At 40.6% G+C, this 13,559-nt stretch overlaps 1 protein-coding gene across 1 annotated transcript in view; it reads right to left on the bottom strand.

The window, feature by feature from the left end:
• The window catches only part of TRPM7 (transient receptor potential cation channel subfamily M member 7), a 397,085-nt gene that overhangs the window by 270,434 nt on the left and 113,092 nt on the right, over positions 1 to 13,559 (bottom strand). The window contains exons 6-8 of the mRNA XM_030189594.1: positions 12,137 to 12,261; positions 11,883 to 12,054; positions 3,146 to 3,320 (exon numbers count right to left, since the gene is read on the bottom strand). Coding sequence (XP_030045454.1) covers positions 3,146 to 3,320; positions 11,883 to 12,054; positions 12,137 to 12,261 — 472 coding nt within the window. The remainder of the gene's footprint in view (positions 1 to 3,145; positions 3,321 to 11,882; positions 12,055 to 12,136; positions 12,262 to 13,559) is intronic.

The raw sequence follows: 13,559 nt of genomic DNA, 5'->3' as shown, positions 1-13,559 counted from the left end.
CATCAAAACAGAAAAAAATACCTGCAAATAATAATTGTAAACCGCTGATTGTACCACAGAAAGGCAGTCTTACCCTTCTTGGTCTTTCATGATACCAATACTAGGGCAGACTACATTTTTATTGAAATAAAGCTGTGAGGGCTATATATCAAACTGCTTTTGGAACACTTGAAAATAAGGGTGTGTTTGTAGCTTATAGGAAGGAATGCTTTGAACAGTGGCCAATTCAGGTCGCAAGTACATGACAGAATCCCACACAGTAGCAAGATTCATGCTTCTGATTCCAGGGACAAGCAGTGGCTTTCTCCATGTCTATCTCAATAGCACTCTATGGACTTTTCCTCTAGGAACTTGTCCAAACCTTTTTAAAATCTAGATACACTAAGGGCTGGATTCTATATATGGCGTCTGAAGAATCCATGTGGTAAAAAAAATACACCTAGATGTATTCTCTAAAGTATGCCTAAATTTTATAGAATAGGTTTAAGTTTCCACATGGTATATAGAATATGACGATCGCCTCTACATGTGACCAAATTTGGATGTGTCCATTTAGGCCATGCTTTACTTGGCGTAAATCCCGACACCTAAATTAGGAGCAGAGCGGGTGTATTCAATAATAACATACATAGATTTTTGAAATGCCCATAAACAATCTATTCCACGCCCATAACCATGCCCCCTTTTCAAATGTGCGACTTGGAATATACATGTACCATGTTACAGAATATACTTATCAAGTTGTGCACATAAATCTTAATGTCAATTAGTGCTGATAATTGCTTGTTAGCATTAAATTAACAGCGCTGATTAGCTGGTTAACCAATTAAGTTACGCGCACTGTTGTAGAATATGCTTTGAATTCTGTAAGGAAATTCAGGCACGATATAAAGAATTTGGGGTTAACAGTAACTTCTTGAATGTTCGCTAGTCTTTGTACATTTTGAAAGAATTAAAAAATCGACTTACGTTTACCCATTCTAAACCACTCAGTATTTTGTAGACCTCAATCATACTCCCCCCCCCCCCCCCAGCTGTCTTTTCCAAGCTGAAGAGTCCTGACCAGTGTTCCCTCTAAGAAGCAACCTGCTGTGTCAAAACGTTGTTTGAGTGAGTGCTGAAAATAGCCAGACAGCCAAAAAAGAGCGGGGGTCCCCCCAAGTTATCTGCATGGTCCATCTGTAAAAAGTCAAAAGCTGTTTGTCACAAAATGCCTAGCCACCCGCCTGGGGATACCCTGCAGCCACTTAAAGGGGCTACTCCCAGCACAGCTCAGGTCCACCTGCCACTCGTGCTCTACAGTAGCACCCTCCTCCCACCAACTGGGTCAAAACTGCCTCTGGACGAGTCTGCCACTCTCAATTATCCCCAGTGGTTTGTAGGTTACTAGGTCCATACTCCCAGTGGTCCCACAAGTTCCCAGAAAAAACTCACAGATGTAACACACAAACCACCAGGATTCTTTATCAGTCCAGACAGGCAGAGGCAACAAAGTAAAACTGTTTGTTGTCTTCAAAACCGAACAAAGAAAAAAAAAATCAGCAAACAATAACAGGTAACTGAAATATGGATCAATTATAACACTAACTAAACATTTGTTTACTTTATAGAGAGTACCTGGGGAGATCAGGACATATAGGTGACATACAGCTATTCAACCGGCATCAGCAAAGATATCTCTCTCTCTCTCTCTTCTGCTGTATATCAACCAGCAGTAAATAGTACTAAACAATATTAAGTGCATTTTTATAATATACCACTGCATTCCACAAAACAAAAGGAGCAATTTCTCCCAAACCACCTTTCTATTTTGATTTAGGCACAGGAAAAAAAGATTTTAAATGCTCTCAGGTTTCAACCTAATTCATGTCCCTATAACCAGCCCTTCCAAATGACATACTGATTACGATTTATAACAAATTACTACTCTACCTATAAAAAGTTATTCCGTTAGTATACTTCCTCTGTGTACATCCGTATGCTGCACAAGCTGGCATGTTTAAAAATATTAAGTGAGATTAAATAAAAATGCTACCAGAAGAGGAAGTGACATCAGAGCTCTGAATGGCTGCCTAGATTATCGGCTCCCTCACCTCCTTGCTTAAAATCAGCATTCCTCTCGACATCATCTATACTTTTAGCACTAGTAACCAGTGAATATAACCGTGTGACTCTGGTAATCATGAGTAAACTACCTTCTGTCTCAGGTTGCAGAGAATTATGCTGGGCAAACTGGATAAATGGTAAGGAGGGGATGAGGGAGGGTTGTAAATGTTCTAGGAAAAAGGAGATTGAGTGGAGGAGTGGCCTAGTGGTTAGAGCACCGGTCTTGCAATCCAGAGGTGGCCGGTTCAAATCCCACTGCTGCTCCTTGTGACCTTGGGCAAGTCACGTAACCCTCCAATGCCTCAGGTACAAACTTAGATTGTGAGCCCTCCTGGGACAAAGAAATATCCAGAGTACCTGAATGTAACTCACCTTGAGCTACTACTGAAAAAGGTGTGAGCAAAAATCTAAATAAATAAATAAATGTTTTAAACTGTTCTATTCTGATTTTCAGCTGTCATTTGCAGTGGATGTACTCAGAAGCCAGCTTATGTGAATGTATCTTTGGTTGATCTGGAGAACAATTTATGTTGTATGCCTCAATAAATAAAAACACAACAATTTCTAAACTACATTCTTCTCTGTCAAGCATCTGTTTGGTAGGAAAATTCCAGCAAATACAATTCATAGATTTTGTTATAACCAGTGCCATAGGAAGGGGGGGGGGCGGTCCGGCCCGCGTGCACGCCGCTGGGGGGTGTCGGCTCCGCGCTGGTGCACTGCCCTCTCTGCCCCGGAACAGGTTACTTCCTGTTCCGGGACAAAGAGAGCAGTGAACCAGCACGGAGCCGACACACCCCAGCAACGTGCAGTCGGGGCGGAGCCCTCCCGCCCGTCCCTCGCCGCAGGTATGCGCTCCGGGGGGGGGAGGTATGTGCTCCGGGGGGGGGTGCGCTCCAGCGGGAGGAGGGTGCGCCATGCTGCACCCGGAGGGGGGTGCGCACCGGCGACCCACCCCAGGTGTCAGCTCCCCTCGCTACGGCTCTGGTTATATCGTAACATATTTAGTACTAAAACTAGACAGAGTAGTATTGCTTACCCTCCCTCATCTGTTTGCTTATGCACATGAGCCAATAGGTCTGCAGCTCTGCCAGTACCCTCACAGACCACCACTGGTACAGGAGGGCTTTCCTTTAGGTACTCCATTACTGTTAGTATGACATTGGGACCTCCTTCAAATATAAGTGCCACCACAGGTACACCTTGGCCAATTCCTAGAGAAAATGATTGATTGGGTTATAAGTAGACGAAACACACATTTAGAGGTCAGAGCCATTCTGATGCAAATAACAACAGTTGGACAAATACAGACTATTTCAGTTTCAAAACAATGGTGATACTTTGTCATTTCTGAATTGTTCTGCCAGAACAATATTCAAAGCAATTTACAAGAATAATATAAATTATAGGTTACAATATTGGCTGCAACTACATACTATTGCTAATATGTGCCATCATCATCTAGCCTTCAAAAACTGACATCATGCTGAATCTTGATATATCACCTAGTACTTGCATTAACTGTAAGCCCTGCATACACAAATATCAAATTATGACCACTTTTCATGCTCACAGTCTTACCTCACTTCATAACATTACCTGTAAATGCAACAAGAGTAATCAAAACAAGATGAACTAATATCCTACCACCCCATGGAAGAAAGACTAATACACAAATCTAAACCTAAGCTCTTTATAGTTTAGCTCACCTCATTTGTGAAACATAATATCAAAAAACATGTTGTGACATCCAAAGAGTAGATCAAACCACATGTTTGCATCAGCTATTGATCAGCATACATGAATGCATATTCCATTCTTGCCCCGAAACTGTATGCCCTCTATACTATATCTGCTGCTCCTGAATGTCACATATAGCCATACACCACGCATGCAAGTTGAAGATTACCTAAAGCGACTATTTCTCACATCGGAGCAAGCAAACCAGCCATCAAGCCTCACGGTTTCAACCAGAACTACAAAGTAAATAAATGCAGAATAAGGCTTTTGTAGAAACAGCAGTTTGCATAAGTACTAAGTATTGTCATACTGGGAAAGACCAAAGGTCCATCAAGCCCAGCATCCTGTTTCCAACAGTGGCCAATCCAGGTCACAAATACCTGGCAAGAACCCAAAAAAGTACAAGACATTCTATCCCCAAGTCCATTTAATAATGATCTACGGACTTTTTCTTTAGGAAGCCATCCAAACATGTTTTAAACTCCGCTAAGCTATCCGCCTTTACCACATTCTCTGGCAACGAATTCCAGAGTTTAATTACACGTTGAGTGAAGAAAAGTTTTCTCAGATTCCTTTTAAATTTACTACATTGTAGCGTCATCGCATGCCCCCTAGTCCTAGTATTTTTGGAAAGCGTAAACAGACGCTTCACATCTACCCGTTCAACTCCACTCATTATTTTATAAATCTCTCATATCTCCCCTCAACCACCTTTTCTCCAAGCTGAAGAGCCCTAGCCGCTTTTGCCTTTCCTCATAGGGAAGTCATTTTATTCCTTCAAACTAAGATTATGTCAGATATTCTGACAAGAATATGGAGAAATGAAATGAGCTGGAGTCAAGAAAAAAAATAGGTAAATTGGAAGGCTTTTAAATGTGTTCAGAAGATCGTGCCCATCATGCCAGCATGGTCAAAAATGTGTTTTGCAATGCTGGACTTCCAGTTCACCGCTCACATTCTGGCACTGGAGAAATGCACTCCACTCCTATATAACTTTAGAAGCCTTGCATGCTACATGTTCTTATAAGTGAAAAAAAATAGATTTCAGACATTCGGGAGCCTTATTTACAATCCCTGCCTCATTCAGCTTGTAGACTAATTGCTAATCAATTGTAACTTTGTTTTTGTTCCCACCTTCTGGGTTTTTTTTTTTGGGGGGGGGGGGGGGGGGGGGGGTTGGAGTGAGCGGGTATTCTAGGTCCATTTGGATTCCAAATGTATGAAGAACAAGAAAACTCACAGACTCAAAAATGACAGACGCACAGCAATTATAAAAGTAATACATTTATTAGCAGATTAAATATACACCACCAAGCCCAGCTTCATTCTAGGTCAACTTCAGATGGGGAGTCCTTTTCAGCGATTTTTTAGAAGATTTTGCTCTGGAACAAACCTCACGCATGTCCACAGACAACTCCACTGAATAGAGAACATGACTAAACAGCATATGACTCATAGTCAGGGCCCTTGACTCCTCATGTGATATAGTCCTTCTTTGTAACTTTCCAGTCCCCATCTGTCACTAACCACAACAGAAGCTACATTCTGTTTTTCTCTGCTTTTGTAAAGGTACTGACCTCCAGAGTCTCTGCAAGTGCTGGGCTAAGTTTTATAATTTCTGCTTTTATAGAGAGGTCACCTACAGGTCAGATTACATACTGATCCTACCTTCAGACTTTTCACGGGGGGGTGGGATGTTTTGGGGTGGTGTGGGTGGTAGGGTTATTTGGGGTGGTGGGGAGGTTTCGCCTGGTGTTTAGTAAATAGGGTTTAAATTGTTAGCTGGCACTTTCTAGTAACTTGTATCTGTTTGGACTGTTGTTCTTTTTGCTAACATCAATAAAATGTTTAAAACCTAAATGTATTCAGAAGGTCAGTTCATATGTGGACATAGGCTTTCATTTATTTCTATAATTAGCAGCTGGATCTGTCTTGGTAGTCTCAAGTCCTAGAAGAAATGAAGGTGCCCATGTCATAGGTCCACCTGACAGATTGAGCATGGAAGGCAGGAGGCCAGATTTTCTAGCAACAGCTTGTTTGACATAAGAAGTTTACTAGTATGAACTACTTAGAAGACCTTGCATACTTTATCCAAGATGGACGCATACTGAGCTGGAAGATGACAAAAACGCTGCCCTGGAGTGATATCTAACAACTGGTCATGCTCTCATCACTGAAAGCTGGGAATATATCCTTAGCAGCAAGGGCAAAGAAATGAACAAACTGGTGTTTTTCTGCTGCCATCTAGTATGTTACTTTTACTAGTTTGATCATACTTCTGAATGAAGTGGAATACTCAATAACCTGTTAAGGTATTCTGGGATTTAAGAATATACATGGAAGCTAAGTAATTCTAATGAAATTAGAATTTACACAGGATTTCCAACATGCAACATACTAATAGTATTTTAGAAATATCTACACAAGTCTCCTATGGTGCATAATATTATACAACCTATCATATACTTATTTTCAACAGGCATGGGGAAAAGAATTAAATGTTTCAACTGAATAAACTGAAGCTCAGGAAAAAAATGTAATTATTGCAGAGCACAAACAAAACAAAAGATTTCCTGATGCTTATTTCTATGCTATGACCACTAAACTTCAAGTCTTTCCAGATGAAAATCATTCTGCAGCTCCAAATTAAACAACAGTAGACACTTCCCAAGTAGAACTACATGGTTCAGCCACCTTTTTCTACTTATGGAAGATATGCTTATAAGCAAAGGTCTCAAAACCAAAGGTGCCCTAGAAGAGATGTGTAAAGTCTTGGTATAGATTATTCTCCTTGGGCAAAAGATTCAGTCCATTTATAAGGTAACAAATACCTGAATTATAGTATTGACTAGCCGTTGAGCCCGTGAAAACGGGCTACTTTTGGAATGGAGGGGGTTTCCGAGCCCCTCCCCCTTAGTCGGCGGCGCCCCGCCCTGCCTCCCCCGGAGTCACCGCCACCGCCCCTCCACCCGGCCCGAGCAGCACTGTAAACTTACATCAGCACGCAGCAGCAGGCACATCAGCAAAGCTGCCGTCAGGGCGGGGTTCATTCTCTGCCTGTGTCCCGCCCTCGTGTGACGTAACGTCGGCGAGGGCGGGACAAAGGCAGAGAAGGAAGCCCGACGGCAGCTTTGCTGATGTGCCTGCTGCTGCGTGGTGATGTAAGTTCACAGTGCTCGGGCCAGATGGAGGGGCGGCGGTGGCGACTCCGGGGGAGGGGGGAGGGGGAGCGGTTCCGACGTCTGCAGCATGCCAGTAGAGACTTCCCTCTCTGTCCCGCCCCCGTCATCACGTATTGACGCAGGGGCGGGGCAGAGAGGGAAGTCTCTACTGCGCATTTGCGAGTGAGTATGGTCACTCGCCCTTTATATGTTTGATTAACAATATTTTTTCTTTGAAAATTGAAATGAGCTGAAAAAGTAAATGCCATTGTTGTCAATTCTAAGGCAAGATGCAAGGTCATGAAATGGCTTTAGTTCAATAATGCTACACCACCAATGGTTATCAGCAGAATAAGAACCAGGGAAAACAGGATTCAATTCCTTCTCTTCTCTTGGGAAAGTCTCTTAACTTTCATTGCCTCAGGTACAGACTTAGATTGTAAGTTCTCCAGGGACACAGAAATACTTCTTGTACTTAATTGGAAGATTCCTTGAGTTGCTACTAAAAAGGTGAGAGCTAAATCCAAAATCTAACAGGTTTCTGCTCCTCCTTCCAAATTCCATTTTTGTCACAAACTACAGTAAGATAGTAAAGGAACCACATTTTAATAGGGTGACTACAGGGCACCTGGTTTAAGAGGGCTAGTAGGTGTCTACCTAGGCACTATTTGATAAAACACAGAGGCACCTATATGTCCTTATAAAATACTATGATAATGGCAGAAGTTGTATCCACCTTGCAGGTGCAGACATTTACCCCTGCTCTTGAGCACCCAAATATCCATGCCTAGATCAATCAAGTACATATGCAGATTAGCATATTTATAATCTATACACATACTTGCAAATTCTACCAACTGTCTGCCCAAACTCCTTCCTGTACTTTTTAAAGTACTTCTACACCAGTCAGTACTTTATAAGAAGCCATTTATGCATGAAAATCAGCCTTTTATGCCAAAATTTACAAAACCACCTCCAAAGTAGTAAAAGCGATTCTTTTATGATTAGGCATGCAACTTTTCTTCTTTTAACTAAGCAGCACATTTTGCAACAAATTTTAGGGGTTTAGTTTTCATTTCACAGAAAAAAAGTTCAGGGGGTAAGTTACACATGGCATCAGATTTTTCAGTAGTTATTATGACACAGGCCATGAAGAAAGTCCACAGAAAAATATATAAAAAAATAAATTAGAAACCAAACACTCTTGATCCTTATGTATGGGGGGAGGGGGTAGCTTTTCAAAAGCACAGTGGAAATTCCAGGACCAGAGTTCTTCTGTTTGGAAACTGTACCTTCAAACTCTCCAGGTACAATCTTCTTATTTTGGGTCAGGTCCATGGTGAAAGATTCATGCAGAAATTTTAAAATCAAATTTTTGCACATACTTCAGCTCCACCAGGAATGTTCCAATCTCCCGCAAGTAAAAGTGTATGTCGTTTCATAGTACACATACTTTTACCTAAATAAGGATGGGCAATTCTGTATGAAGGATGCAATATAAATTAAAGTTATGGTGTTCATTCCTACAAATTCATTAGTTGTTTTTTGTTTTGTTTTGTTGGGGGGGGGGGGGTTAAATTGAGTAATCTACAGCTGATTTTCTTTTCTTCAAAAGCTATTAAAAACCATGATTGTGAATCTAAATGCATATAAAATAGTTTAATGAACAATCATGAGAACTTACAATTTAGTGTTTATGGTCTTCCTTTTCCAGTTACAGAATACAATTATTTTTTAAGAAAAAGATAATTACTGTAAATAGTGATCAGTTTCACTATTCCAAATAAAATCTTTATAAACTGCATCACAAACTTGTCTCTGTAGTTTGGACAGATGACAACTATTAATTACAATTAAGGCATACAAAGGCAATACTACTACTAGCTTACAATCTAATTAGGACAGACAAACAGGACAAACGAGATAAGGGAATATTAAAGTGAGGATGATAAAATAAGGGGTCTGAACAAGTCAATAAGGGTTAGGAGTTAAAAGCAGCATCATTATACTGGTAAGCAGCAAAATTATACTGGTAAGGAACATAACTATACTGCCAAAAAACAAAATGAATTGAAAGGCATAAGTAGGAAATTCCTCAGGACGACAAACTACTAGAAATATATATTAAGTCAACTGGAGACATTTCTGTTTAACCTCAGAGGCCTCAATCAGCTCATTGTACTACATCACCACCCCAGTCCCTGAGATAACAATTGCAACTAGCTGGCAGTGAAACAATTATTAGCATCAGAGAAAGCAGCAACTCAGTACCACAGGATCACTAATTCACAGACATAGACACCAACATTTCAAAATGATCGGAGATGCCAGACATAGTACAAATTATCTCTCCCTGGACTCAAAGGAGCTTGTTCAATATTGATGGTGATCAGCACCCATAGAACTGGCTCCTATGTTCACAGATTCTTTGGCTCCTCTCCTTATAGCTCTTTCACTACTCTTCCAACTATTATCTAAGCAGTAGTATAAGAAGACAAAATAAAATCTGTAAATTTGATTAGCCATGCATTGTCGCACACATAGAACGAATCAAATATAATTAAAGGGGAGAAATGTCAATCTTCAGTAAATCAACTATTAAAATCTATACAAACTTGATAAACCAAAACACTCATCCCTAAACCGGTGTGTTGTGTGCTCCTATGTGCTGGCATCTTTTATAGCTTTTATGGCAAAGAATGTGCCAATGGTAGTCTAGGTAATCTAATCACACACAAATTTTTCCTTCGTTATGTTTTCGCTTAGACATCTAAACTAAAGCAACATACAAGCACCTCCAAATCATAGGTATTTTTCCAAAATAGCCAGATAATAAAATGAACTTACCTACCTGCAGCAAATGTTTTCCCTAGGACAACAGGGTACAAATCCCTAAAGATAGGTGACATCAGAGGGTGCCCGAGACAGAGGACATAAACATAGCTCTTAGGATTTAGAGCCTTCTAGAGTGACCTAATATGCATGTGCACTACGTCTTACACTGGGCTACCTAACTTCATATTTAGATTCCAAATCAGAAAACTCCTCCTTGGGATGGGTGGTGGGGTCTGAGGACTTGCAGCCTCTGCTACCCTAGAAGAATACCTGCTATAAGTAGAAAACTTAGGGTCTTGTTTACTAAGATGTTCTAGTGTTTTTAGCGCACGCTAAATGCTAGAGCCGCCCATATAATCCTATGGGCATCTCTAGCATTAGCGCACGCAAAAAACACTAGTGTGTCTATAGAGCAGCTTAGTAAACAGGGCCCTAAGTTGCCTCTGGGGCATCCAGATAGGATTCCCTAGCTAGCAGGCTGTTTTTAACAAAAGCGGGTAATAGAAATATAAAGTTAAATAAAGGGCAACAACAGCAACAACTTTGTTGGCCACCTTCCTTTTTTGGGAGATGAAATGTGAATTGGACACTGGGACCAAAGCAAATGGCTGGTGTAAGTATATGCTCCTAAAACAAACATGAATTTGACCTGCTACACTACTTGTCTATTAAAAAAAAAAAAGGTCCCCAAGCCTGCCCCCACCCCCCTCATGGCTATGCCACCGATTAAAGGCCCAATATTTTCCTTTCTCCTGCCTACAGGTCCCTCTCTCCTGCCCTCCCCTCTATTCCCAGGACCATTCTCTCTCTCCCCCCCCCTCACCCTGAGTCCAACACCTCTCCCTTTTTCTTCCTTCCCTCCAACCCAGGTCCATTATCTCTCTCTCTCCCTCTGAGTCCAACATCTATCCCTCTTCTCTTCTTCTCTCTTCAATTCCCTCCCTCCCAGTCCTGACCACAATTCTCTTTTAATTCCCTCCCTCCGTCCTGGCGCATCTTTCCTCCCTTCCTGGACATGCCCACGGCTCTCTCTCAAATTCTCCCCCCTCACCCAAACCAGTGTACCTTTTGAAAAGCAAGCAAATCTTCCACTCTGTAGTGGCAGCCATACTGAAAGACTACCTGCGGCCTGCACCAGGCCTCTCTCTCTGACCAGTCCTGCCCTTCCAAAAACAGGAATCTGCATCAGAAAGGGCAGGACGGGTCAGAGGGAAAGGCCCAGTGCAAGCCGCAGGCAGCTTTTGAGTATAACCGCTACCACAGGGCCAAAGACTTGTTTACTTTTAAAAGGTACGCCGGGTGAGGGGGGAGAGGGAACTTAAGAAAGAGCTGCGAGCAGGTCCAGGAGAGGAGGGAGATATGCCAGACCATATATAGAGGGTGGGAGGGAGGGAGAAGGTAGGAGGTATCAATTATTAACTGTGATAAAAACTTTAAATCACAATTAACATGCAGCCCTACTTATTATACTGCTGGGATATTCAACATAAAATTCAAAAAGATGAACATACCATTTTAGGTCTTTCATGTTTGTGCAGATTCAAATTACTGATTTATTTTAATACTGACTGCTTTTAGGTCTTTCATGTTTGTGCAGATTCAAATTACTGATTTATTTTAAAACTGACTGCTTTTTCCCTTCTTTTCTTACATTACTACTGCACTTGATGTCCCCATCTCTTAAGAACTGAGCATATTAATATTACTGCACTCCCGGTCAATCTTGTCTGATCTACAATGTGCAAGTCTCAGCTGGAAATAAAAACCTAGTGGTAAAGTGCACAAATATGTGTTACCAACTTTGCCATAAGGATAACAGCCTTTCCAAAATAAGCACATGTCCAAAGTTGCATCTATCTTTTCCTCATTAAAAGCCTCTTATCAAGCTGTGCTAGCAGTTCCCACACGGCAATGCCAATGGAGTCCATTTAAAATGAAGGGGCTTTCTCAGCATTATCACATCGGGAGCTGCTAAGAGAAGTCCTATAGCATGTATAGCTTTAAAACATACCACAATTGCATATAAAACCCATCACTTACTCGCATGAATGCGTTGTAGATTGATCATTTTTTCCAATTCTCTTCTTAGATTCACTTCAGCACCATACTTTCCAACTGTTCCATCATCCACCAGAATAAAATGTGAATGGTGATTGTTTAGGACATTTAGTTTACTCAGAGGGTTTAACAAGGTTTGATATGGAGCAACAACCTATGTGAAACACAACAAAATGAAATTTAGAAATTCATATTGACACAAGATGTATGGACATACAAACTGCATGGTCTCTTACATCTCGTCCAATGAGGTCATTTCTGTTTTCAATCACTCCCCATGGGGCTATTCCAATAGTGCAAATTTTTCGAGATGACCTGGAAGCATGTTCTTTGAGTGCATCTCCAACATGTTTTGCAACACCTATACCCAAAACAAGAGAGACTGACATGATTATGCATTGACCCTTATGCTGAAAAGCATATGTGCAATCCACATTTTTCAAAAGTCCAACAAACCTATTTTATGTTTTAACTTTAAATGCCTTCTCTCCCGAGCTTAAGTTGTGCTAAAGATGCAAAAAGGTAACCACACTAGATTTTAAATCTGCACTGCACTTTTTTTTTTAAACTTGGAATTACAAATGCTAGGGGTGAATAAATAAGAGGTGCTAGCAAAAATAAAATACTTCATCTCAGGAATGTTGTATAAATAAGAACAAAGGATTCCATCCTAGGTTAGGTCAGGTCACCCACTCAAGGGGCCTGCAAACGAAAGCTCATGGCACCTGAAACCAGCCTCAACGTCATTTAAACTGGAAGCTTAAGAAACAGAAGGAAACTGCCGAGCCCTTCCCCCAAAACAAAAGTTAGATTTTTATTTATTTACTAAAATTTATAGACCGCATAATCTACCATTCTAAGTGGTTTACAATCATATATACAAAGTACATATATTGTTAAGCAACAACATATATCATACCTCAATAAAAATACGATGACACCAGAAATAATACTGCAATACTCCAATTCCTCTATATCATTGGATTTCAGTAGCCATGGTTATTTGCTACTGAAACTACAACATTTAAACAAAAACCTTTTGAGTATTTTTTTTTTTAAGATTTCAAAATTCTGCTGTGAAAAGTCACAAGATGCAGAAAGCACAGTCAGCAGTTATCAAACCTAAATATTATCCCCATAAAAACCTGATAATGGAAAAGAGATTAATATCCACATAAATTCCACAGGCGATTCATCTTCCAAAATCACTACAGGATTCTTTTTCAAGCTGTCTGTAACTGAAATTATCACAAGGTTTACAATCTCAGGGCTAAGCTGCACTAGTAAATGGGCTTAGCATGCCCTAACACAAGTCTTTCCCACACACTAAGCCCATTTCTAACATGGGTATAAAACAGGCATTTTTTTTATTTATTGAATTGCTGGCCATGCACTAATATTAGCATTACCGGACAAACATTTAAAAAAAAAAATTAATGTGGGAGCACATACAGCCTCCTATTTAGGAAGCACTGTTCCGCCCCCATATTCATGGAAGCAGCGAACATTGTTATGAATATTTTGTATGAGTATTATTTATATGTAAATTTCTTTGCCTGTGTATAAATAATACTGTATACTAGGGCTGCTATCTCTATAGTTTGCAGTATCCTGTGATTTACTCCTTGTGAGCTTTCCCTAATGGCTCTCGGATCTGAG

The sequence above is a fragment of the Microcaecilia unicolor genome, chromosome 1 (assembly GCF_901765095.1).
Source record: "Microcaecilia unicolor chromosome 1, aMicUni1.1, whole genome shotgun sequence".
Lineage (NCBI taxonomy): Eukaryota > Metazoa > Chordata > Amphibia > Gymnophiona > Siphonopidae > Microcaecilia > Microcaecilia unicolor.
Note: the sequence above shows the minus strand (reverse complement) of the source record. Positions and strands in the feature narration are given on the sequence as shown.